Source organism: Lagenorhynchus albirostris, chromosome 5 (assembly GCF_949774975.1).
Source record: "Lagenorhynchus albirostris chromosome 5, mLagAlb1.1, whole genome shotgun sequence".
Taxonomy (NCBI): domain Eukaryota; kingdom Metazoa; phylum Chordata; class Mammalia; order Artiodactyla; family Delphinidae; genus Lagenorhynchus; species Lagenorhynchus albirostris.
Window position 1 is genome coordinate 47,468,616 of NC_083099.1, and position 24,532 is coordinate 47,493,147.

Here is a 24,532-nt window from a genome sequence, read left to right on the forward strand (position 1 = left end):
CAAGAGAAATTTAGTTTAACATTTAAAATCTTTATAAAAGATAAATTCTGATTTTTTCCTTTATTTTATAACTGAAAAATGAGATCACTTAACCTGAATACTTGATACATGATTTCCTTAAAACTTCTCTATGGTAAAACAAAACTGTCCATATTTCAAGAGTGCATATAATATTATTAACACTCATGACAATTTCAAACCAACTAGCATTGGTATAGTGTCAACTTAGTTGTGGCTATTTATGGAAAAAAGGCGCAAAGCTTATTAGGGCCCAGCAAACCAGAAATACTCAATCTTACATTGTAGAGTTCAAAAGTGGCAGTACAGTGTGAAGACACTATAAACTGCTATCTCCTTCTCATAAGTCTCTTAAAACAAAGGCTGGAAAAATACTCAAATATAATAACTAACAAAAATATCTCCATTAACTACTTTTTGCCCAGAGTGATTAAGGACAAAAAAAATAGGAATTCTTGTTGCTTTATTATCTGATAAACTGCTAATAAGCTCCCGTTAGAAGTTCTTTACACATTACACCAAGTCGTCTTGGTCTTCTGATCATATATATATTCACATATATATATGCATTTTTTCAAGTAAAGAAATGTTTAACAGATGTAAACTATTTATTGAATATTTGCCACCAAATATTGTTAAATACATTATCTTGCAGCATATCGCTTTCAAGTTAAAATGTCAGAAACAAACACCAATATTTACAATTCTTTTAAGGAATGTTATATAATGACACATTAAGGCGTAAATTCTTTTGGCTTATAATTCTTAAAAGAATGATAATAGCAAAAGTGATGCAAAATCTTCAGTGTGAGATTATGATTAAGCTACATTTTACAAAAATATGGTGTAAGATGGCAATAATCCCATTCAACATCCTGGATTATTAGATCCCTTCAGGAGGGACTGATAATTTATACAGTCAAACTTTTAAATTTACAGATAAAGGCAGTCCAATACTGCCACTGAGAAGTACATCTCTTAACATATACAACTTTCAGGCCACAGTTTTGAAGGTCTGAAGTATCAAGTTGGTTTGATGAATTAGTCGGTTGGCACTTATGAACACATTTATTGCCCTGTTTCAAAAAAAAAAAAAACAATTAATTTTATCCCCCCAAAAATCATCCTTTAAAAATATTTTATACTTAAAATGCTCTACTAGCAGTAGCAATAAAATCAATTTAGGGAAAAAAAAAAAAAAAAGGCAAGATAGTACTGAGTATCACAAATTTTATCCCAGCTTGGAACTGAAGGGTCCTGCATCATTTGAAACTATCTAGGAATTACTGCCCCCTAGTGGTTCTGGCTGGCAATAAGGTGTTGGTGGGCTGCTAATAATGGGTGGCACCTCAACAACCAGAGTTCACTTATAGGTCAAAAAAATAACTGGCCAAAGAAGAGGATTCAAACATAGTCTCCAGCTGCAGTTTCACAGAAGTTACCAAAAAAACATCTGCTAAAACATTATACTCAGTCTCAAAATCTGTATATCAATGGGCATGATAAATACTTAAGAAAAAGCTCATTACTTTGAATCTGATTCATCCCAATCTCTTACCTTCTTTCAAAAAAAAAAAACTGAGAATTTTACTTTTAGAATATACTTTTAAAAGAAAATAATCATATGGTTTCAATATTTATGAGTCCACAATATATAAAAATATGTTCTTAAAAAATTACTTAATGCTGCACCATATTTCCTATCAGTCCATTTTCATATGACCTGGAGCACAGAGGTGACGCCCTAGTCCCCTTGCGTGGCCTTATCAGTTTCTCAGTAGCAAAGCTAAGCTTGTACAGTTGTCCCTTGGTATCCAAGGGGGACTGGTTCCAGGACCCCCCTCAGGTACCAACAACTGTGGATGCTCAATACCCTTACATAAAATGGTGTAGTATTTGCACATAACCTATGCACATCCTCCAGTACACTTTAAATCATCTCTAGATTCTAACCTGTAATACCTAATACAATGTAAATGTAATGTAAATAGCTGTAAATACAATATAAATGCTATGGAACTTTCTGGAATTTTTTTCCCCAAATATTTTCAATCCGTAATTGGTTGAATCCAGGGATGTGGAACCTGCAGATACTAAGGGCTGACTGTATCTTCATCCTAAACATTCCTCAAAAAAGGGAGACTAGGAAGAATTAGATGAATCAATGCAAATTCATCCTCCTACTGAAAAATGGCTCAAAGATCAGGCTCTATTAATAATTTTCAATTTTGAGGAAACAGGGACAAAACTTGTGGCACATTATTCATACGCAAATAATGGTAATTTAAACAAGCTGCTGGAGAAAAAGTAGTAGAGAGCTTGAATAATCCATATGCCTGTTTAAACTGTTAAAAATAACTATGGCACCAAGGCACCAGGAGTTTTAAAAACTGAACCCAAGTGATTCTAACATACAAACAGGAATGAGAGTGAGTAATTTCAGATTAATGAAAATTATGTTCCAAATGAATTTATACCTTTCAGTGTGCTTATTCCAGGATAGTTCTCAATTAATCAGTATCATAAATAATTTTCTTAATGCAAGTTATTCTTTTAATGTGTTTTTTGGTTATTTGGGCTTAGCAGGGAGACCAAGGAAAAATAGATGTAAGTTTATTTTCAGAACACACCTGCTAGCTTATTAAACTAAGTCAACAAGGTACATTTCCCCTAGACAACCTGAATAGTAGTATGAAACAACACAAAACCATTAATAATATTTAGCTCAATATCTTTAAGTTAGAATAAAATGTAAATATTTCAACCTGTTTGAACTATTTAAAATAATTATGAAAATCAATATACCATTCTAATGTATTTTTATTATTTTTTAATATTACTACAGTAATATTGTAATAGTTTGACATGGATATTGGGATCTTAAAATGTCAATGGTGGGATAGGATGTTAGAGGTCCCTGCCAATTAGAGCTGAAATAATCACCACTTATTCTTCTGCTTCAAGCACTGTAGGAAATTGGTCTTGTCCACAAAACTCTACTTGAGGTACAAAGAATTCTCTGTAAGGTATGAAGCTGCAGAAGACATAGCCTCTGCATCAGTTTATACATTATATGTACATGTGTATTATACATAAATCACATAAGATTACTTGGCTTTCTAGAATGTTCTACAGCCAAGTGTACGTAAATTTTAAAATAATGTCATATTTACCTTTTTAGTATACTTCCTGTCTTATAGAAAGCCCTCCCTATTCCAGGACAGTGGATCACAACCGTTTACAGCATTTTAAAAACACGTGAAGCACTTTTACAAAAACACACCTGAACCCTGACCCCATTCCAAGCCAATGGAGTCAGAATCTCTGAAGGTAGGGCCAAGGCACTGGGATTTTAAAACACTGAACCCAAGTGACTGTAATGTGCAAACAGGATTGAGAACCACTGTTTTAACAATAGTGCAGCAGTTCTTCACAGACCTGCAGGATCCATGACATCTGGAAATTTCTCAGAAATGTAAATTCTTGGGCCCACCCTAGACCTACAGAATCAGAAACTGGGTGGAACCCAAAAGCAGTCTGTCTTTAACAAGCCCTCCTCCAGGTGATTCTGAGGCTATTAAAGTTTGAGAATCACTGCTTCAGGGGTTGGTAAAGTAGGCCAGTAAGTCAAATCTCACTCACTGTATGGTCTGCGAGCTAGGAATACTTTACATTTGAAAGAGTAAAAATTTTTTTAAAAATCAAAATATTATGATGTGACAGCTGAATTATATAATTCAGTGTCTATAAGTAAGGTTTTGTTAGAACACAGCCACAAAAATACCACTTGTTTCCACACTGTCTACAGCTGCTTCTGCACTACAAAAGCAGAGGTGAAGTGCTGCAGCTGCAACAAGCCCACCAAGTCAAAATATCTGCCATCTGGCCCTTTTCAGAAAAAGTCTGCAACTCCTGCTCCAGACTAGAGTCATGGCTGGATTATCAACCATTCCCTTTCTATTTTTAACAGTCTATCTTAGTAAGTTGGTGTAAGTATTAATAACATAGTAAAAGGGTTTAATTTATATGATTTTAGTATCATATAAAACCACATAATTTTCTAATTCTTAAAAGAAAAGGATGATAAATGACAATACTTACTTGCCATCTTTAAAATAGGTTTTCAGAGTATCACTGAAACTTTTGGAGTACTTTACAAATTCTTTCTTTTGGTGTTCAAGTGCCTGCAGACATCAAAAATAATTTTAAAAAATACTAAATAAGAACAGAGAAGTTAACACAAAAGCCAAAGTCAAAGACAGGAGATTACACAGAATACGAACGTACCTTATATTACAGATAAGCATTTTTAGGAGTATTTACTTAAATATATGTAACAGCATATTTAAATGCAAGGACAAACCCAGTCATTAATGATACAAAACCATTTCCAATAATTCAACAGTCTTATTATTTAATTCAGTAAAATGACTAAGTGTAAACCAATATCTAGGGTGGCAGCTTACAAGGCTTCTACTAAACTTACCCTGCGGTTCTGGTATTGATATTTCTTGAAGACACTGTTCACTGTATCAAGAAGTTCTTTTATTGCGCTAGCTATATCCCTGTTGGGTGAGGAAAAAAGAATCTTCTTAAAATCAGTTTCATTTGAAAGAAGTCTACATTTTTTTAAAGAATCATTGCACTGTTAACTACCATATGAACACTGCATCAAGCACAAATACTTGACTGGCTAGTTGAATGGGGGTTTTGGCCTGTACCCTCCTGTGATCCCAGCTACTCTTGCACTGCTGACAAAACACTGCACAACTAACATCACCTTTCCCAAATCAGTAACATTTCATTCAGCATTACGCACTCAAATTTATAAGAAAATACCTCTGCCTCTCACCTTTTCCGGTTACAATTCTTCCTTTTTCTGGCTCATGTAGGTGAATTCAAGCAACCATATCATCCACTTTTGCTATTTCATGAACAATTATATGAAATTTTGCTATTACATGTAACTCATTTCTGTACTTAAAACACCAAATTACAGACCTGATGTAGTTTTGAAACATAGTTTCAAACATAGTTCTGATGTTTAAAATATTTCCTCCTCAGATGTAGCTCTTCTCTCTTAAGACACATCTATTCTCTTCCAAACTTTTGCTGACACTATTTGCTTCAGAAAATATATTTAAATTTCTGGGAGACAATATCAGAATACTCTTCTACCTTAACCTTTTCAGCAATCATCCTTTGAGTATATATGTATCAGCACTTTTCTCCCCTTTCTAAAGAAAGAGAGAAGAAATCAATAATTCTCATCTGACTTGACTATTCTTCCTATCCATGTACCATTTTCTAAAAAGTCTTCTTATCTTTTGTATTTATGCCCTTTCAATTTCCATGTTCTAACTTCATAGTAATATTTTGGCAAACTGAACTTACTATAATTCTGCATTCTCAAATAGGCTCTCAGTCTCTAAGGCAAACCTTCTCTTTTTCACGTCCATTCTTAGCTGTTAATTGCTACAAAAACTTTTACTGTTCAAATGCAATGCAAGTGTGAAGATATGAATTAGTAAAACATCAACCTAGACCACCCCAAACATAACCTTTTATTACCTACTTTTTAGTCACAAATCTCAGATTTCAGTTATTTCACACCTAAAACATTTCAGCTATACTATTTAAAGAAAACCAAAAGGCTCCGTGTCCAGATTTTTGTGTGTACGTGTGTGTTTCACAGCTTATTTCTAGCAAATAAGCATATGGAAATTCTAAAAATTACAAATATACAGAATTTTGGTATAAAAAAGTATTTTAGCCTATTCTGAAGTAGTAATGATATTTTTATTAAATATTTCAATAACTATTTCCTTATTACCTCTTGTATTTCAAATATTGGCATCAGGCTGAAACATTAAAACATTAGATATTCAAACAGGATAATGAATTTACATAATTACATCTGTCCACTCTTTTTTGTTTTTTGGCCTCTAGTAATAACAATTTTAAGTTACATTAACTATTCCTTTCATTTATGTTTTTGAGAAAGTTGAATCCTTTTGTATTGCTGTGATGGGCGTAAGCCCCCTACTGCTTAATAAAATGGTGTCATATGACCATCCCATTATGTGAGAAAAATTAGTTTCAACAAATAAAAAATGTCAAATCTCTGAATATGGAAGATTCTTCAAACCCACAATAAGCTTATTCAAAAGGGATACAACAAAGAAAATTATAGTGATCAGACAGCTGTTTATACACAACCATACCTTCTTGTGTACTTTAATGAATATTGGGAGTCTGTATGTACTTGAAAAGAAAAGGGAAAAAAATCTCCCCAGGTGATTCTGCTGATGAACCAGGTTTGGAAACCACTGCTTGGAAACCCAGAACCTAGAGCTAATCCTTGATCCACTATTTGCCACGGAGCTTTATAAAGACCAAGGCTGTTTATCCCTAGGCCTGGCCTTTTCTAAAACAATCTGCAGCAATTTATGTCAAATATTATGTCATCTGTATGTACATGGAACAGCATTTTCATTTATGGCACTAAGGTTTGCACCAGGGAAGCTAAATTATTTTAGTAACTACCAGAGGGTTTGTCTCCTATAAGAGAAAATACCGGCACACACACACAAAATACTTCAGACAATTAAACAAAATAAAGAACTGGGGAAAACCTGAGGGTAAAATAATTATAATGCAATTATATGCAGTTTGGAGTTAACGGATTCTGTGATACAGGACATATAGTATGTGTAAATAGAAAGGAATTTTAGCAACTTGCAGGTTGCTAAAGGGGTTAAGGGGGCAACTCTGGGGAACATATACGCTGAAAGAGAGGACCACAGGCATCAGAAGAAACATAATACATCTTATTAAAAAAACTGCATGGAATAGTAAAGCTTCTAACTGTATCCACCAAATTTGTATAATTATGTTTATACAAACACTCTAAAGGAAGGAAATTCCTACACTGTATGTTTAGTTTGGTCTAGACTGGACACCTCTGGAAAAGCTATTTTGAGGCCAGCATCAAAACCAAACGCTGGTAAATTTTCACCTCTGAATATGCAAATGTAGATTATAAAGAGTAAACAGGGGCTTCCCTGGTGGCACAGTGGTTGACAGTCCGCCTGCCGATGCAGTGGACACGGGTTTGTGACCCGGTCCGGGAAGATCCCACATGCCATGGAGCGGCTAGACCCGTGAGCCATGGCTGCTGAGCCTGCGCGTCCGGAGCCTGTGCTCCACAACGGGAGAGGCCACAACAGTGAGAGGCCCGCATACCGCAAAAAAAAAAAAAAAGAGTAAACAGATAAATGCATAGCTTTCTGGACTATTAAATCACCAGTTTCCACTAGTCATCCATTAATTGGAATGTATCCTAAGAATGAATTTTATAAAATATTTGCATAAGCTCAAATGTAGTCAAACACATTCATTAATCAAAAGTACTTTTAAAATAATTTGTTTGCTGGATCATTTTTCCTAATCAACTTCATAGAGAGAGGGAAAAAAAATCTTATTTCACAATGCTTTAGGTGCTGTGAGTGTATGCTAGGTTCTGTGCTAGGTACCATGTATATCATTTCAATTCTCACAACTATTACCCTCATCTTCACAGGCAGAAACTAGAATCACAGAAGCTAAGCAAATTATCCAAGGTCACACAGCAAAACGCTGGAATGGGGAGTCAAACCTAAGCCTGCTGATATATACAAAAATATATGGATATTTGTTAGCTGACAGCAATCTTTTCTCCTATAACATATTGTACAGTGCTTGGTATAGTAGGTATTTGATCCATGCTTATTGAAAAATATTGTTAAAATATTTTGAAAGAAGAGGATATCCACCTTAAATATGAGAAAGTAAAATATTTTAAAGAAAAATAATAACTGTACAATATGTTGTGCTTGAAGGATAAACCATTTTATATTTTTGTGCAATTTTATCCACTAATTTATCAAACAATTAACACTGGTAACAATATATATCAAAAGTTATCAATATATATCAGTGATACAAATAATTATACCTTAGCCATCCATGCTAATACACACATGGTTGAATTTCAGTCTCAGAAACAATACACATTATCAACAAACTTTCCATGGCAAATTATCCCTCCGAAAATGGATATGAAATAAATTTTAATTGCCAATAATCTTAATTCAGTTGGCTGAGTACACTCCAGGAAACAGAAATGAAATATTACTATTGCCCCATAAATGAGAGACAAGACCCCAATTCAGCCCTTGTCAATGACTAAGGACAAGACTCTTAGGCTCTTGACCTCAACTCCCTTTTGATCAAAAGGTGGCTATTAATAAATTGGTTTTCAAACGGTATCTCTTTAGAGCCACACTGGGTTTAGCAGAGATGCCTCCAGGACTTCCTAAGATGGAAAGAGAGTATCAAAGTAGCAAGATGAGGGCTCCGGACCTACCATCTCTATCCGAGCTTCAACTACAACAACACCATTCTGCCTCTTTCCTATTGACACCCTAGATAGGATGTCCTTTACCACACCTCTTCCAAACAGCAGAAACATTCTTTTCTTCAATCACCAGATTAGATCAACGTTATGAATCTATAATTGGGAAGCAGCAGAGAAGTCCCTGGAGTCAGTCTGCTTAGGTTCAAACCAAGTTATAGAAATGTAGCATGTGATCACCAAAATAAATTAAACCTTAAATTATATGAAAATTTTAGAACTAAGTGTTTAAACAGCTGTGTTTGAGATCACTGATAATTTATCCTTTTATGGGCCAAACGTGTTCACTTTATACCAAACTGAAAATAAAAAGCTGTATTAAAAACTGTTAAAGAAAGTTGGGGCTTTCCAATAAAGGTAAAATATTTACCTTAGGGTTTATCCCCTGTGACATGGCTAGTCAATGAAGTCTTTTGTACTTTCTGATCTTCAATTAGAAGACCAAAAAGAAGAGGGTCACTCCTTGATAGCTGGGTTGGCACCTATCACCGTTATTTTCTAAAATGGGTCATACTCCTCCCTCTAACCCACTCAAAATAGGTGGCCAAATAGCTAAAATAGAATTTTGCAATGTGAATTACACGGAATACTCTTCCCCTGAGAAGTATGCTAATATTTATTCCAAGGCAGCCTCTTTCAGCTTTTTAAAGATACAATGTATGATGCAGCTTCTTCCAGAAAAAGATCTGTGCTAAGTTCTTCCTTTCTAGCAATTTCTACCTGTGGTTTCACCAAAAGGTTGCATTGATAGTGCCACTACAGTTATTCCCGGCTTTCTCTGTATTCTACCCATTGAGGCTGAAGAAAATTATCTGACTCTTTAGTTTGAAAATACTTACCTAGAAATTATGCTTGGAGCTTCCCCCTCATTCCTCCGCCCTCTCACCCCCGAGAAGAGTGCCCCTGGGTTGAGGCACTCATGCCCCTGCTTGAGAATGACCCTTTTTGCTGCTGCCCATCAACCAGCCTCCTGGCCTCACACAGTTCTCAGCCTTTTTTAACCTACATCCCAAAGGCAAGGATTTTTGGAGGTTCACCATTTGGTCAACATTAGAAAGTGCTATTTATCACTAAGGGTACATACATTATTATGCTAATGACTTGTACCATTTCTGAAATAAAAACCAATATTGGTATCCTTTGTTATCAATCTCTATAATTTATCCAACTCCTCTCTTCACTTTAATCTGACATTTACATTTTTCCATTTCTCACGAAGTTCAAACTGCATTCCAGTTTTATGCACATTTCACTGTTTTTAAACATTCTAAAAAAATGTTACTATACTCAGAAGCCAAAGGCACAGTTTAGAAGTTAATAATAAAAATGCAGCAATTAAAATTTTCAATTCTTTAATTTCAATTTAATATCATACCAAAGTAAAACATAAAGAATGAGTGGTTCCTTTGAAGTACTTAAAAAAAAATAAGAACCAAACAAAAAGTTGCTTACTTGATTGTCTGCAGAAACCTCACTCTGTCATTGATCTCATCTGGGATCTTACTGAGAATTTGTTTAAGTGCTCGTGCCTTTTCGTTTAGGTCCTGGAATTCTGGCTCCGGTCGTTCAATCATATACTCTGATAAAATACATAATAAAAAAAAAATCATGCAACTTGCTGCCAAATTCAAGTCTAAGAATTTCCAATGTGTTGGTCAAGGAGGTGGGGGGGAGGGGGGAGATAAAGGCCAGATAATTAGGGAAGACAAGGTTGCAAACCAGAAGTCATTATCGTTCAACTTAGTTCTGTAATTATATTAGGGCTCCCTCCAAATAAAATATCAGAAAATGAAAGACTGAACATTTTCAATTTGGGGTAAATGGAAACCCATGAAACCTTAAAAATTAAAAAGATTAATAAATAAATAAATAAATAAAAATTAAAAGGGAGGCCTAATCAAGTTTTTCAGGCCTCTCAAGCTAAATTTCACAAGGAAACCTTAAAGTAAGTAACATTTGTAACAAATACAATGGCAATGGGGAATATGAGTTTAATAAAAACTTCTATACTGAATGTACTACCAGATTCATTATAGACTTGGAAACATTACAACTCTACCAACTCTTCAATATAACTCAGCCTAACAGGCTACAGATGCTCAAATCTAGAATAATGATGAGGACTTTCTCATAATTTACGGAATCAGTTAAAAACATCTACATCTACTTTTGTTCTCCCTTAATAAACATGGGAAATTATACCTCTATGTTTTTCTAAATTAGCGGGAACTGAATTTAATTCAGTTAAACTAAATTTAACTGAAACCCATTTCTAATTATTTAAAAAAGCAAAAATGTGAAAAGAGGCCAAAAGGATGATTATTACATTGTTCTCTCGAATCTGTGTTTGAAAAAAAAATACGCAATACTAAAGTTTAAAAAGAAGAAACTCATTATTTTCAAACTGGTATTTGCATAAGGTCAACACAAAATAAAATAACCATTCCAAACAGCTTGTCTCTTGGTGAAACTAGAACTCATCAAACATATTAATCAGTAGGGGAAAATATTAAAGCATGCAGCATAAACAAATGCTTTACTTCAAGTAATTAAATCTGACAAATATAAAATAAAAATAAGAACTACATTTCTATTTTATATGGGTTTATTTTTTCCCACTTTCAAAACAATAGCAATAACAATAAGAGGGAAGGGAGAAGGGGAGGAAGTCCCTTTTATCAAATAAGAAAGATCTGGAGGAAAAGCTTTTCAACAACTGTAAGGAACTAAACAAGACTCTTTCTGATTACCTTCTACATCATCAGCTGCCATTCGAAGAAGAGACTCTGTGAAGTTGACTTCTACACTTTTTTTCTCTAAAATTTTCATAATGATGTCTTGTGTGAGTCCTGGATTTTCTTTTTCAGCCTATAAGAAAGAGGAAGCTAGTTTTGAAATATAGAAACTAGATCAGCATTTCAAAGCCAAAACCTAATTGTTTAGAACCTGTTGGGACCTCCTTAAACTGATCAACTTATAAATAAGAGCAGAAATCTTTGCAAAAAGCAGGTGTCGTGATGGCACTCACTTATGTTTGGGTACAGCTTGTGCACCCGTAACTTCTTATTACAGACACGGTCCCATTTTCCATTTCAACATAAATTATTTAACATTTCCTACTTCTCATTTACACTCTCTTGCAATTAAACTAATAACAAACGTAGAAATAAAGATTATATATATACTGGTAGTTCTTCAATTACTTTTTTCAATAGATTAAAGACACTGAAGATTTTTAGCTTTTTTAGCTATTTCGACTTGAGGATCAAGCAGTAACTCATCTCACAATATTTTTTTGCAGATTCTTTACATTTAAATTAACAGAATGTCAGGAAAAACAAACCAAAACAAAAAATAATCCGTCTTTTGGAGGTTTTGTTTTGTTTGCAGTACGCGGGTCTCTCACTGTTGTGGACTCTCCCGTTGCGAAGTACAAGCTCCGGACACGCAGGCTCAGCGGCCATGGCTCACGGGCCCAGCCGCTCTGCGGCATGTGGGATCTTCCCGGACCGGGGCACGAAGCCACGTTCCCTGCATCGGCAGGCGGACTCTCAACCACTGTGCCACCAGGGAAGCCCCTTTTGGAGGTTTTATTGAAGCTATGTGATCCCTTAACTACATTCCCACACAACAATTTTCATTTCCTATTTTTGCAGCAAGAGTATTTCCTTCACTAGCTTTCAGAACATCATTAATCCTTTTACTACCTCCTGAGCTTGTTTCACTAATGAGTTTGCATTGATTCGATGTTACTTACACTCTCTACGGTACTAATATCTTCTAGTCATTTCAAGATTGAGCGTAAAGAGTTCTGAGTTTACCAAAGTTAATTTTCGAGATTTTGGTTTTCCCTTGTAATTCTGTCCCATTTTATTTTAAAAAATTTTATAATCACATTCTGTTTCTTTTAGGATGCCTGCCAATTTTAATCATTATGCTGTTGATTTCCTATCTTTTTTGCCCTGATATTAAATAGCAAACAGAAACACAACTTATGATCTATCAGACAGCAATCTATTTGCTTCCTGATGTGCCAATTATGTTTAACCTCTGCCTCCTCAATCTGGTATCACTGCAGATTCAGCTTTATTTGGTTCCTATTGCTCTTCACATTATAACAACTTTTGCTTCTCATTAATTTCAAGTACCAAAAACCGAAAGGTTATGGAATGAACGGAGAAAAAATATACACATTTATCTCAATCCCGGGACCATTTTAACTGCTGTCAAATGCTATACAGGAAAATCATTTTGATAGTTGATTAATAATAATAAAATATGTCCTACTGAATTCCGTTTCTTTTATAACCTGTCTTGATTTTTCCTCTCATAAATATATTTAAGGAAGAATCTACTTTAATAAATAAGATTTGCCATTAAAAGCAAAGCTGTACAAATGTGGCTTAAGATGGTATCAACATCATTAATCTGGTAAACTGCCACAAAATAACATATAGTATACTAATTAAATAAGCCACTATTTGATAACAGTGGTTTATCTTCTCTAAGTAGCATTAAATCTACCTACATAATGAATTATCTTGGAAAGCAGGGGAGCATTCTCTATGTGCTTCCAGAGAATGCCAAAAGAAAAATAATGCCTCTCTGATTAAGTTATAATAAGCTACTGAAAGAATTAAATGCTGAAAGCCTGAGAACAAAGTTTTCAATACCAAGTTCGTTTGCAGTCCCCAAATGCCAAAGCTGGAGCATTACAGAGTTCTTACAGACGTCCCTAACTTTCTTGTTCACAGTGCTCTTAGTACCAAAAGAAATACCTAACAGTGCTGCGTATTAAGTAAAGTACAAACAACTTAATGAATACTTACATCCTAACAACTTAGTAACCTTTAAAATTACATGAATTGAAAGAAAAATATTTTATTTTATTCTTAAATAACCACAATCCCTAACGAGACGTGTGCACCTGTTGGGCACTGCACAATTTCTCAAATGTTGGAATTAGACCCTTCCACCCTCATTTCCTGTTGTACACTGATTTTCTTGTGATACTTGCATTCTATCAATAGCAGTGACCCAAAGTCCAGTTTCACAAAGATATGACATCATTGAAAGGAACGTAGCCCAATCAAATATGCTGAAGCTGCAAACTATTTCAAGAGAGTCATTCACAGAGTGTCAACCTAATGTTGAGTATCACTGTGTTCCTTCAAATTTTTAAAATATCCCACGATGCCACTCTGAGTTTGCTGCATGGTCCTGGAGTGCCTCGGCACATACTAAGCTAAGTCTAGCATCTTAGCTATTTTTTTTTAATCTTAAAAGCCTTAAATTTAATCAGTGACTCTAGTTGACAAAACAAATATATCTACCCTTAAATCAAGAGACTCTATCTATACCTTCAAGATATCCCTCAGAATACAACCTTAAACTCTGCTGTCCAACTTTTCTGAAAAATCCAAGAGTGAGAGAAAACTATCCCAAAGGCAGTTAACATCTACTCTTGTGGAGCAATGATTCTCAACACTATCAGAACTTCCCAGAGGGAAGAGGAATCAACAGCAGGATAGATATCATAAAAGACAATATTAACTAGTATTGTTTTATCTTTGGAAAAATTATTTTAATCCTTTTTCTCCAGATAACAAAACTAGATATTAAAGCTTGATAAATATTACTGTTGTTGTGGACCAAGAACTGGAAACATGAATATATATATATGGATATAAATATGGATATATGGCTGGGCAAGAAACATGAAACAAGGTTTTTTAAATCTTTTTCAAATAAGTTATAGTATAAAAATTACAAAAATCTTAAACTTTTTAATGCATGTCCTCCTTTAAAGTCATTTGAAATTCTAACAAATTAAATATAGTAATTAAGAATAAATCAATGCAAAACTAATATATTTTCCTCCAAATAACTTCCACTATCCCCAATTAAGAATCAGTGCCGTGGATAAAATTACCCATGTATTAAGCCAGATCTATAATAATCACAAACTTTAAACACAGTTTGCTTTTTAACTGTACTTTAGAGTTAAAACATCAGCTTATATATAAAGATATTATAAGAAAGAGCTTAATGAAATTCATTATTTTATCTCTTTTATGAATGTCATTGAGTATATACCATATACTACTTCAGAGAGGGTCTTCTTTATGAGGACACACAGGAGAAATTTCTCTCTGTTCCTGATATCAGAAAAGCTAAAAAACTGACTTTTGCCTTATCGATACTACAGTGTGCAACAGATCACTTTTCCTTCTTTTCTTTGGCCACAAAGATGCTTAAAATAGTCCCCATCCTGCCTCCCTAATGACCAAATATACCCTTCCAAACCACACTGATACTTAATGGAAAGAAGAAAAAAAACCACTAAGGATGGTGCTGCTTCACTGATTCTCTTCATTAACCCAATGATTTGGCAGGATATATTCTAATGAAATTAGTATGTATGTGTACACAGGCACTGCATTTTAGAGTATTAAACAAATCAAAATAGCTCTAATTCAACACACACAATGTAATTTCTTCTAGTGAAATACGCAGATGTCTAATGACATTATTTGTGCTATCAGTTAAGAGTGGTATCAATAAACTAATCTTTGCCATAAAAAGAAATCAAGCTGGATGGATTTATAGTTTCAACTCCAATGAGACTCAACTGTAAACTTCTTCTAGATTTAAACATTAAAATACCTTCCTTGAAATATAACTTGTTTTAGCTATTGATGGGAGCAAGCACACAAAAAGTAAATAAAAATTAAGACTTTGGGTGTCTTGATATGTATTTAGGATGGGATGGATTAATTTTTATATGAAAGACTGTACCCAATATGTAGAGTAGGGTCGTCCAATAAATATAATGCAAGAAACAATGAGGAGCCTATGTAATTTTAAATTTTCTAGTAGCCACATTAAAAAGTAAAAAGAAAAAACATGTGAAGGTATTTTAAGAGTACATCCAAAATATTACCATTTCAACATGTAATCAACATAATACACTTATTACTGAGTTGTATATATTCTTTTTTTTGGTATTCACCTTCAAAATCTGGTGTGTATTTTATACCTGGAGTACAACTCAATTTGAACTCGCTGTATTTTAAGTGCTCAACAGCAACACATAGCTAGTGATTATCAATTGAACATCTCAGGTCTAGAGACAATGAAAAAATTTATTCGAGTGACTCAGCTGTATATTCTCAAAATATCCTTAATCTGACATACACAGAGCTCTTATTTCCCCACTCAAAAATACCGTTTTATACTTACGTTCTATAGGTAAACAATATGAAGAAAATCTTTGAGTTATAACTTTATAAAAGTTTTAATAAGTCAAATAAAACAGAATTTAAAAATATACTCTAAAGCTAAACAGAGAACACTCTGAAGAAGTCAGTTTCAAAAGCACGAAGTGACAAAAGCTGAATGCTAAGGAAACAGCGCCTGTTCCAGCTCACTCTTTACAAGTGTTTTAAGCTTTAAAGAGTACACTAAAACAAGCACAAGATGACTGAAAAGATTTTCACTAAAAAACCAAACAAAACAGGTTTTCACTAAAAAAATAAAGAAATAAACTGGCAATTATCACATGATATTTAGATTTATATATAACATACTTTTTAATCATAATAAATTATCTGCATCTCACCTTAATGAAAGCCGCTCTCAGTGTCTGAGCTGCAGACAGATTTACTCGTTCTAGCTGCAATGAAAATTTTAAATCATTATTAACATCGATTTTCTTGGAAAAAGCACATTTCTGATATTTCATTCTGTAGTAATCACATTGATATGTTCATCGATTAACAAAAATACTTGCTAATGATTCTAAATCACCATAATTCTTCAAACAGACAGGCAATCTAAAATTTTCATTAAAATCATGAAAAATTAAGGCATGTATATCAGTCTCTTAATTTATTCCTTTTAAAAAAATACTGTACCTTAAAGATAGATTTATTTTAAGATAAGCACAGAATACAAAATAACATTAAGTCCCTATAGAAAGAATAAACATATTCACTTAAATTTCTGAAAACAGGGAGGGTTCAAGATTAACTCTCAGTGCTCTGTTGCAAATACATGGCAAATTATGTGTGTACTGACTATAAAATGACCAAAACAAAGAAAATATCTATTACTTAAGATTCTTTGTATTTACTACCGTACTCTTTTAAAATTGCGTTTCAATTCCCTCAGTCAGGCATTAAACTGAAATTAATCTTTTTATTAATTAGCAAATAGCACTGATAAAAGGTTTGACAGTTAAATTGAAGACTGTGGATCATCTGGATTTCAGAGATGCTTTTATCTGTCCTCTATTTTTTTTTTTAACCAGGATTAAAAAATGGTTACCTAAAATCATGAGTCAAAAGTTCAAATGCTTTTAATTCTTATGTCGAATGTGTAAGGTTTACAATTCTGAAAGATAAATGTCCTTATTAGACACTATATAAGTTGCTTTTCAGTGAGCTGAAGGCATGCAATTTCATTAAAAAACTCCATTTTTTGAAGAGTTAACTGCCAGGCTTAAAATAACTAGCTTCAGTTAAAATCAGATTTCCTTAGTCCCTAAGAATTAGGCCAGTTAACTCAATCAAACTCAACATAAATATTTTTTATTTGGGACAATATTAAATGTTCAAAAACAATGTAACCTTCGTAGATTTTTATGCAAGTAGAATATTTCTACAAAAATCTTATGATTATATATCACATCATACAATAAATATTCAATTCCTTAAGGCAATGAAAATGTTTCCCTTTATAAATGACATACACACACACACCCCTAATGAATCTCCAACAGTTTAAATCAATTTATTTTCTAAACAAGACAGAAATGCCAAGAACCTTATCTCCTTACGAGTTATCACCTTAAGCAAAAGGCAAAAACAACAAAATCTGCCAAATAATTTATCTCCAAAAATAAACAATGGGCCATTTAATTTAGTATTTAACTTGGCTTCTACAAATCTTGTAAAATCTAACATTGCCCTTGTGGGTCAAAGGAAAGACACAAGGGGACCCAGGTAGGCAAAAACAGCAAATAAGCAACTACATAAGATAGGTATATTAATTAATGAAGGTATATTTCCCAAAATTAAAATTTTCTTCTTCGAACCAAATTCATTTAATCACAATAAATCCCAATGAACAGTAAAATAACAATACAGCTCTTCTGATCTCAAGTTCATGTTGTGCAAGGGAGGCAGGGGCTGACAGCAGGATGAGTGTTTCCTCCCAGATAGGAACCCATTTCCTTGTTCGGGTTACACCACCCTCTGACCTCTTCTGACAAGTCAAAGGTCTGAGTCAGATGTGTGCCTTCAAGTACTGGCACTATTAACTCATTCTGTACTGCCCTGACTGGTACGTGAAATGGTCAAGGGAAGTAAAAGAGGCCCCAAAAGTCGGTGAAGAACTATAAAATTGGTCAAGACAGACATCTACATCTCTAGATTGCTAGATTAAGTTTACATACATACATACATATATATATACACACACACACACACACACACACACACACACACACACACACCTTAGGAAAGACAGAAAGGTCAGACTTAACGTACTGAATCAAATCTGTGAGCTGTGAAGCACCTGACCAGAACTCTGCTAGGAGTCATTTGGGGATACATTATTTACCCACAACATCTTGCAATAAACCCACCGGGCTTTTTTACTCATATGATATCAACACTGCCCAGGAAGTACAAGGCACAAAGGCACATACATACATTAAAAAAATATTCTGAATGAAACTTAATCTTTCATCCATAAATTTATCTAAATTGTTCTTGAATCTATTTATAATTTCAGCCTGTAATACTCAGGTAGCAAGATATGTTTATACATGCCCTATTAAAAAGTGCTTCTATTTTAGGCCTCTTACATGTGATAGATGATTTCACAATAAAATCATGTTCATCTTACCTGTACCTTTCATGACAGTATCAGGTTCTGGTAATAGACTAATAAAAGCTACCATTTACTAAGCACATATTATGGACTATTATATAGAGTATTTTTATGGAGAGTATCTCTAATCCTCATAATAAATCTGTAACTAGCTATCAGCATCTCCCTTTTACACAGGAGGAAACTCAGTTTGCATAAATTTACCCAACATAAAACAGCTAATAAGTACAGAGCCAGGATTCACACCAGATCTGTCTGGTTCCAAAACCCATACACAAGCCACTCATGCTATCCTGCCTCCCCGTACTCACCCTTTCTGGACTGGAGTCTAACCTATTACTGAATCTCTTCAGCTACTTAAGAACGAACAAAGTCCTGAGTTTCTACCATGTGAGATAAGTCAGTGTGAGAGATACAAAGAAATAGACTATAGTCCTGGAACCCCAGAAGATTAATTTAAGTAGGTAGCTACATGGAAACTGATGGGATCACTGTCAGCTAAAGTACAAAGGAAAGTACGAAGATGAGATCTGAACTGGTCCTTGAAGAATGTGGTCCCTTAAAATCATCTTCCTTAGTGTTTCTTCAGGGTAACACAAGGGGGCGTAATGATATTATGTCAGTTTGGAACAGACAAATAATATACACTTCGTTTCCAATACTTTTACTAATGGGTCCAGTATTTTTCCAACTTTTGGGATAATGGTCTTTGACTAGGGTATGTTTAAAGAGCCAATGCAATCATTTTTCAGTGGTACCTGATAGTGCATACACCATGTTTTAAGTCCAAAGAAGGAGGGGGCATATGATAATGGATACTGGGACATGGAGAGGCACTCCTGGGTCTCTGCCATGTAGAACTTCTACGTCACAAGTAAAAAGAGTTAAAAAAAAAAAAAAAAGAGAATCAGGGTGAGAGAAAAGGGCGCATAACATTTCCCCTCACCTAAAGAGAGGGAAGTGCAACTGGAGGGAAATGACAGGCTGGGTGAGCCCAACATTAAGGTCTCACCCCAACCTCACGTTCTGCCTACTCTCAGTTGTGTGAACTCCTCCTGCAACTGACTCTTCATAGATTTTGAGAGCACTTAACTATTAACTAATTGCAAACTTGTCAAATTTAACTTTCTGGGTCATTTATAAAAATATTTTAAAAGCTTGTAACTAATTCTGATTCCACAAAGAGCTCATTTATTATATTGCTCCCTCCAGAAATATCAGTTCATTCCTATACTTTAGTTTCTAGTATCAAGCTGGTTTCTTAAACCCGTAATTATAAAAAATATATCCACTTAACCCTTTGGTTGCTCAAGTTTTAAACAGTCTTGCATAAAATCTTTCAGAAGTTTTTTTGTTTTGTTTCGTTTTTTAGGTCAAAATAATTAATTAGTTGGTTCCAAATTGTCTATAAATCTTGCTTCCTCAAAATTAGGTATATTTTCCACATGCTGATATCCCTTACCCTTCTTCCCACCCTCCCCCCCACCCCCACGAAGATTATTGATCATATTCTTGAAAAAGAGTTAAACTGAGCCAAGAATAAAAAGAATAAAAACTCCACATAACACCTCTTGTGATTCAAATGATAATGAGGTGAGTTAGGTCAAAAAAAGGAAAAAAAAGAAAAGCCAGAAGAAAAACAGAAGTAGATGGAATCAAGAGGCCACCCATTAAATTTTATGAGTCCACAGAGAAGGCAAAATGCAATCATCTGTTTTGTACAGATTGATATTAAGTCCAGTAACTGGTGCTAAAAGTTCCTGGCATTGCCAAGTTGTCTGGCAAAAAGGTAACCAGAGCCATCTAACTAGTATAAAAATATTCCACTAAAACACTGCCTACAAATATGCAAAACTCTAGGGTATGATCGCAATTTTGTCAGAAAATTATGTGGAAGACTCAATAGCTAATACTTACTACTAATAGTACATGCCTGGTATTATTCTAGGCATTACAAAACATCAACTCATTTTATTTCCCAGAGTTGTGAGTATTAAGTAAAATTGTTTATCATCATTTTTCAGATTAGGAAACTAAGACAAGATTATATAGCATAGTAAGTGGCAGAGGAGTAAATCAAATGCAATGCAAAATATTAACTATGATGGCTTCTCGATGGTGGGATTGCAGGTGAAACCCATGCCTTCATTGTGGAGAAGTGTATATTTACTATCTCAAAATTTGAGGTTTGATTTTTTCAATAGGAAAAATTATATTTATAATTATATTTCACCTTAGAACGTTCCTTTAAAGTCATAGGAAAAGAAGATACATGATATGTCTTTTCCTGGAATGAAGAACTGAACCATATATCTTTTCTCCTCCATATACAAAGAATCAACAAAAGATAATACAGTACATAAAAACCTGATCTAAGACTTGGCATGAGGTTTCTATAAACTCATTATTCCATCATGCAACCAGGACACCTATTTCACAGTACATTTACAACACATGCAATATACTTGGACTCTGAACTCTGCAGCAGCTGATTAAACGAGAAGTTTACTCCTCAGCTGTGCTGGCATAGCTTCATTAAGTTTAGCAAGCATCTAGGTCCCAGAATGCCATAAATAACTTTCCCCTATGAGCTGCAGTAACAGTACTAAAATTTCCCCAGGTGTAAGGATGTCCTACTACCTAAAAATCTGTTCTGCAAAATGACTTCTGGGCTACCATTGTTACTATTATGAATGTAATGTTAAGGTGAGAATGCAAGCTTTTTAACTCTCACAGTACACTGTGGATAAAACTGAGTGAATCAATTTAGCTTCAGAGTAAAACTTTACCCCTACTGTGGTGCTATTTTCTGTAAAATTAATTTGACATCCATTTTATCTTTAAATCTGCAAAGCAGAGAAAAACAGAGCCAAACTAAACTCTAATTTCCCCATGACTATTTATAGAAAAATCCATGTTTGAACTATAGTTAAATATTGTTTAACTGATTAGGTATCTTATTTAAGATGGTACATTAATACACTAGAATGTCAGAGAACAATGCTAGTATTTAAAAAAGAAAAAAGCTTGATAAAATGACGTTAGATCAGTAAATTCAATGTGAGAATTAGATCCTGACAATTTAACAGAGTATCTCTCAGTCGGCCTCATCCAGACATTTCATTTTCAAATTTCACTTCTAACAATTAGTTCTTGAAGCAACTATAAATCATTTGGCAACATGTTCTAATTCTGGGCCCATTAACCCGTGTATGTTTTCAGATCTCAGATTTCTGGAAGAGATTTACTAGTCCCTTCATAGCCATTTCTTTTTCTTTCAAATTAATTTTTTGTACACATGAATCAATTATAAGAGGTATACTAGTATTAATCCCAACAGCTCATTTTACCAGAATCCTACATCTTTTATAACAGTTTTCCAAAGTCAAGATTCAAATAAAATCATTTTACCATATGTAGGAAAAGGTCACTCAAATTGTTAGGAAAAAAGCTTTTCTCATTCCTCCCTCATTAACCAGAGGATCAAATTGAAGTTCTGCAATGTAAATTGCCCTCCCTTCAAATAAAGACTCAAAATACCAGATAAATACAGAAAATGCCCCCAAACAACTTGATCCAATAGCCTACAGAGTTAGCTATACAGACATGAAAAGAGGGAGCACCTCTGGGTGGAACTGTCATGATGGTTCTTGAAGAACATGAGAAGTTCAAACACTAAATGTCAAGATAGGTTACTCACCTACCGTTCAGTGACCCTCTCCTTACCTCATACCTGGTACAAGAATAATTAAATAGTTAATAATGTATTTGCTTAAACATGTGTTCCCTACAACTCTTGGGAAGAAGTATGCCGACTTTTTCTTCTCCATATCTCCAGACCCTTGCTGAGTACTTGACAAATTAACAGTTGGCATTACATTCACTGAACAGCACTGAAGCACTTGCTTCCAACAATAACTGTAGTCTTGCAATGACTGGGTAAAGTGTTAGAACAAAATGGCAGAATTACTGGAGCATTGGCTACAGCTGCCAGAGATGGATATAACCAGCCCTAAAAGAGTGCCTCCAATGCTACCACGGTAGCAGGATAATAGGGACAGGTTTTCAAAAGATGCCTCCTCCTTGCTTCCTCTTTAGTAAACTTCTCAATTTCCTAACCACCCAGCTAGGTGTGGTCACAAATCTAAACTCTTGCCAATGAGATGTAAATGGAAGTCTTATGTAGGACTTTCAAAAAGGTTACTTTAAGGAAGCTGAATCAGCTGGAAATAACTCCCCACCCCCTGCTCCACTTTTTACCCCTTCTAGACAACAACTTAAGACAAAATAGCAGCGGCCATCCTACATACTGAAGTGACCTTGATAATGGAAGGCAAGCACTAGGATGATGAAACAGAAGATAGGAACCTGAGTTTCTGATGATACTGACTCATAATACTACTACTCCTGGACCACTTACTTCCAGAATTTTTTATGTAAAGAAATAAACTTTAAAGTAAAATAATTTCACATATCAGGATATAAGTTCACCATTAAAAGGAGGGGAGTAATTATCTCTAAGGAACTTCCAGTTCTAAAATTCTCTACATACCTTAGCATATAAACTTAAAAGAAAAACCTAAAATGTATTGGTATTATTAAGTCCTGGAAAATTCCTCAAATAAAAAAGCAACTATATATTCTCTAGATACGAAGAATGGTATCTTCCATTTATCAGTAAAATTATGTTTGTTGCTACTGACTATAACTCATTAGGATATTTTTGTGCCTGCTCTTCTGGCTGCCTAAAATGTGCTACTCCCCAACTCTTCAACACTCTAACCCTTATTTGTCTCTTTCAGATGTTAGCATATATGTCTCTTTTACCAGTGAGGCCTGTCCTGGCCCCTAAAGTAGGTCCTACCTGCTATTTTATTTAACACACTTAAAAAAAAAAAACTTCCTAGCACTTACCACAATTTTTCATTTATATAATTACTTGTATTCTTTTGTTCAGTGTCTCTCTCTCTCCCACTATAGTGAAACCTCCAGAGGAGGAACAAAAAGTCAGGGTTTTTCCCTCGATATTTTATGTCCATGCCTGGCACAATGCCTAACACACAGATGGAGTCCATTTATGTAAGTACTTATTATACGAAGGAACAAACGAATGAATAAATGAAGCAAGCATTAAGGAACTGCAGAGATCATATGAAGCAATGTTTACTCACTTACCTCATTAAACACAGGATACATGACTGCATAGAGGGGCATAGAAACCATGGAAGTGGTCTCAGCTTCATTCTTCATCTCTTCCATTGTCATCCTCATTCAAAAGCCAACTACAGTAGAAAAAGCAGTGCTAAAATGCAGAGGAATCTTCATTCACTGCAGCCTTTCTTCTCTTTTTTGTGACAAAAGAACAGGGCACAAAACATATGCTGACCTGGTTAAAGGGGACGAAAGAACAGAGATTTACTACGCTAGAATTAACAATAAAAAATTAAGGTGTTTAACATTTTCATTAAAATTCTTTTGCTAATTGTTCATTGATTTTTGTCACCTAAAAAATAACCAAAACATAGCAAGCATCAAAGATTTACGGCAAAATTTTAAATTCTACCAAATGTGATCTACTTGGGAAAAAAATTGACCTAATTTATTAATTAAATAATTCACTTAATATTATTTAATTTTGCCAGTGGCATTTTTTGAATCTTTGTCCAAATCTGACACAGAGACTAAGAAGAAAAACCCAGACACTGGTAGTTTGGAAATAAAATATTGAGAATTCAACAATATAAGAGAGAAATTTTGCTTTGAGGAGTTGAAGAAATGTGTTGCTTTTTAAGAGAAAGCAACTGTATTTAATTCCTTTGCTAGGCTGAAATATGAGCCTAATTATAAGGTGAAAGAGTAACAGTAGTAACATACCTGTATATTAAATGATATACATGTTAAACAAAAAGCCATTAATTTTGAATAATTTCTACCACTTATAAAGCATTTTCAGATTATAAAACATATTTCACATGCATTTAGTCCTAATAACTTACTTTAGAGTAACTGTCATTCTAATTTTACAGATGAAAATGTAGACTCTGAGATGATAAATAACTTGCCAAAGATCACACATGCAGAGGCCTGTGACTTGATCCCTGTGCTCTGCATACAGATCTGACACTCCCAAATCAGAAAATAAAGTATGAAGTGAAAACCCAG

The 24,532-nt window shown here is 34.3% G+C and overlaps 1 protein-coding gene across 2 annotated transcripts in view; it reads right to left on the reverse strand.

The window, feature by feature from the left end:
• Nucleotides 1–607: 607 nt before the first annotated feature.
• The window catches only part of PDCD10 (programmed cell death 10), a 40,562-nt gene continuing 16,637 nt past the window's right edge, over nt 608–24,532 (reverse strand). For both annotated transcript variants that reach the window (XM_060149948.1, XM_060149947.1), the window contains 7 exons: nt 23,546–23,756; nt 16,095–16,148; nt 11,224–11,341; nt 9,926–10,052; nt 4,505–4,583; nt 4,120–4,202; nt 608–1,094 (listed from right to left, as the gene is read on the reverse strand). In XM_060149948.1, coding sequence (XP_060005931.1) covers nt 1,013–1,094; nt 4,120–4,202; nt 4,505–4,583; nt 9,926–10,052; nt 11,224–11,341; nt 16,095–16,148; nt 23,546–23,641 — 639 coding nt within the window. In that variant the 5' untranslated portion in view covers nt 23,642–23,756 and the 3' untranslated portion in view covers nt 608–1,012. The remainder of the gene's footprint in view (nt 1,095–4,119; nt 4,203–4,504; nt 4,584–9,925; nt 10,053–11,223; nt 11,342–16,094; nt 16,149–23,545; nt 23,757–24,532) is intronic.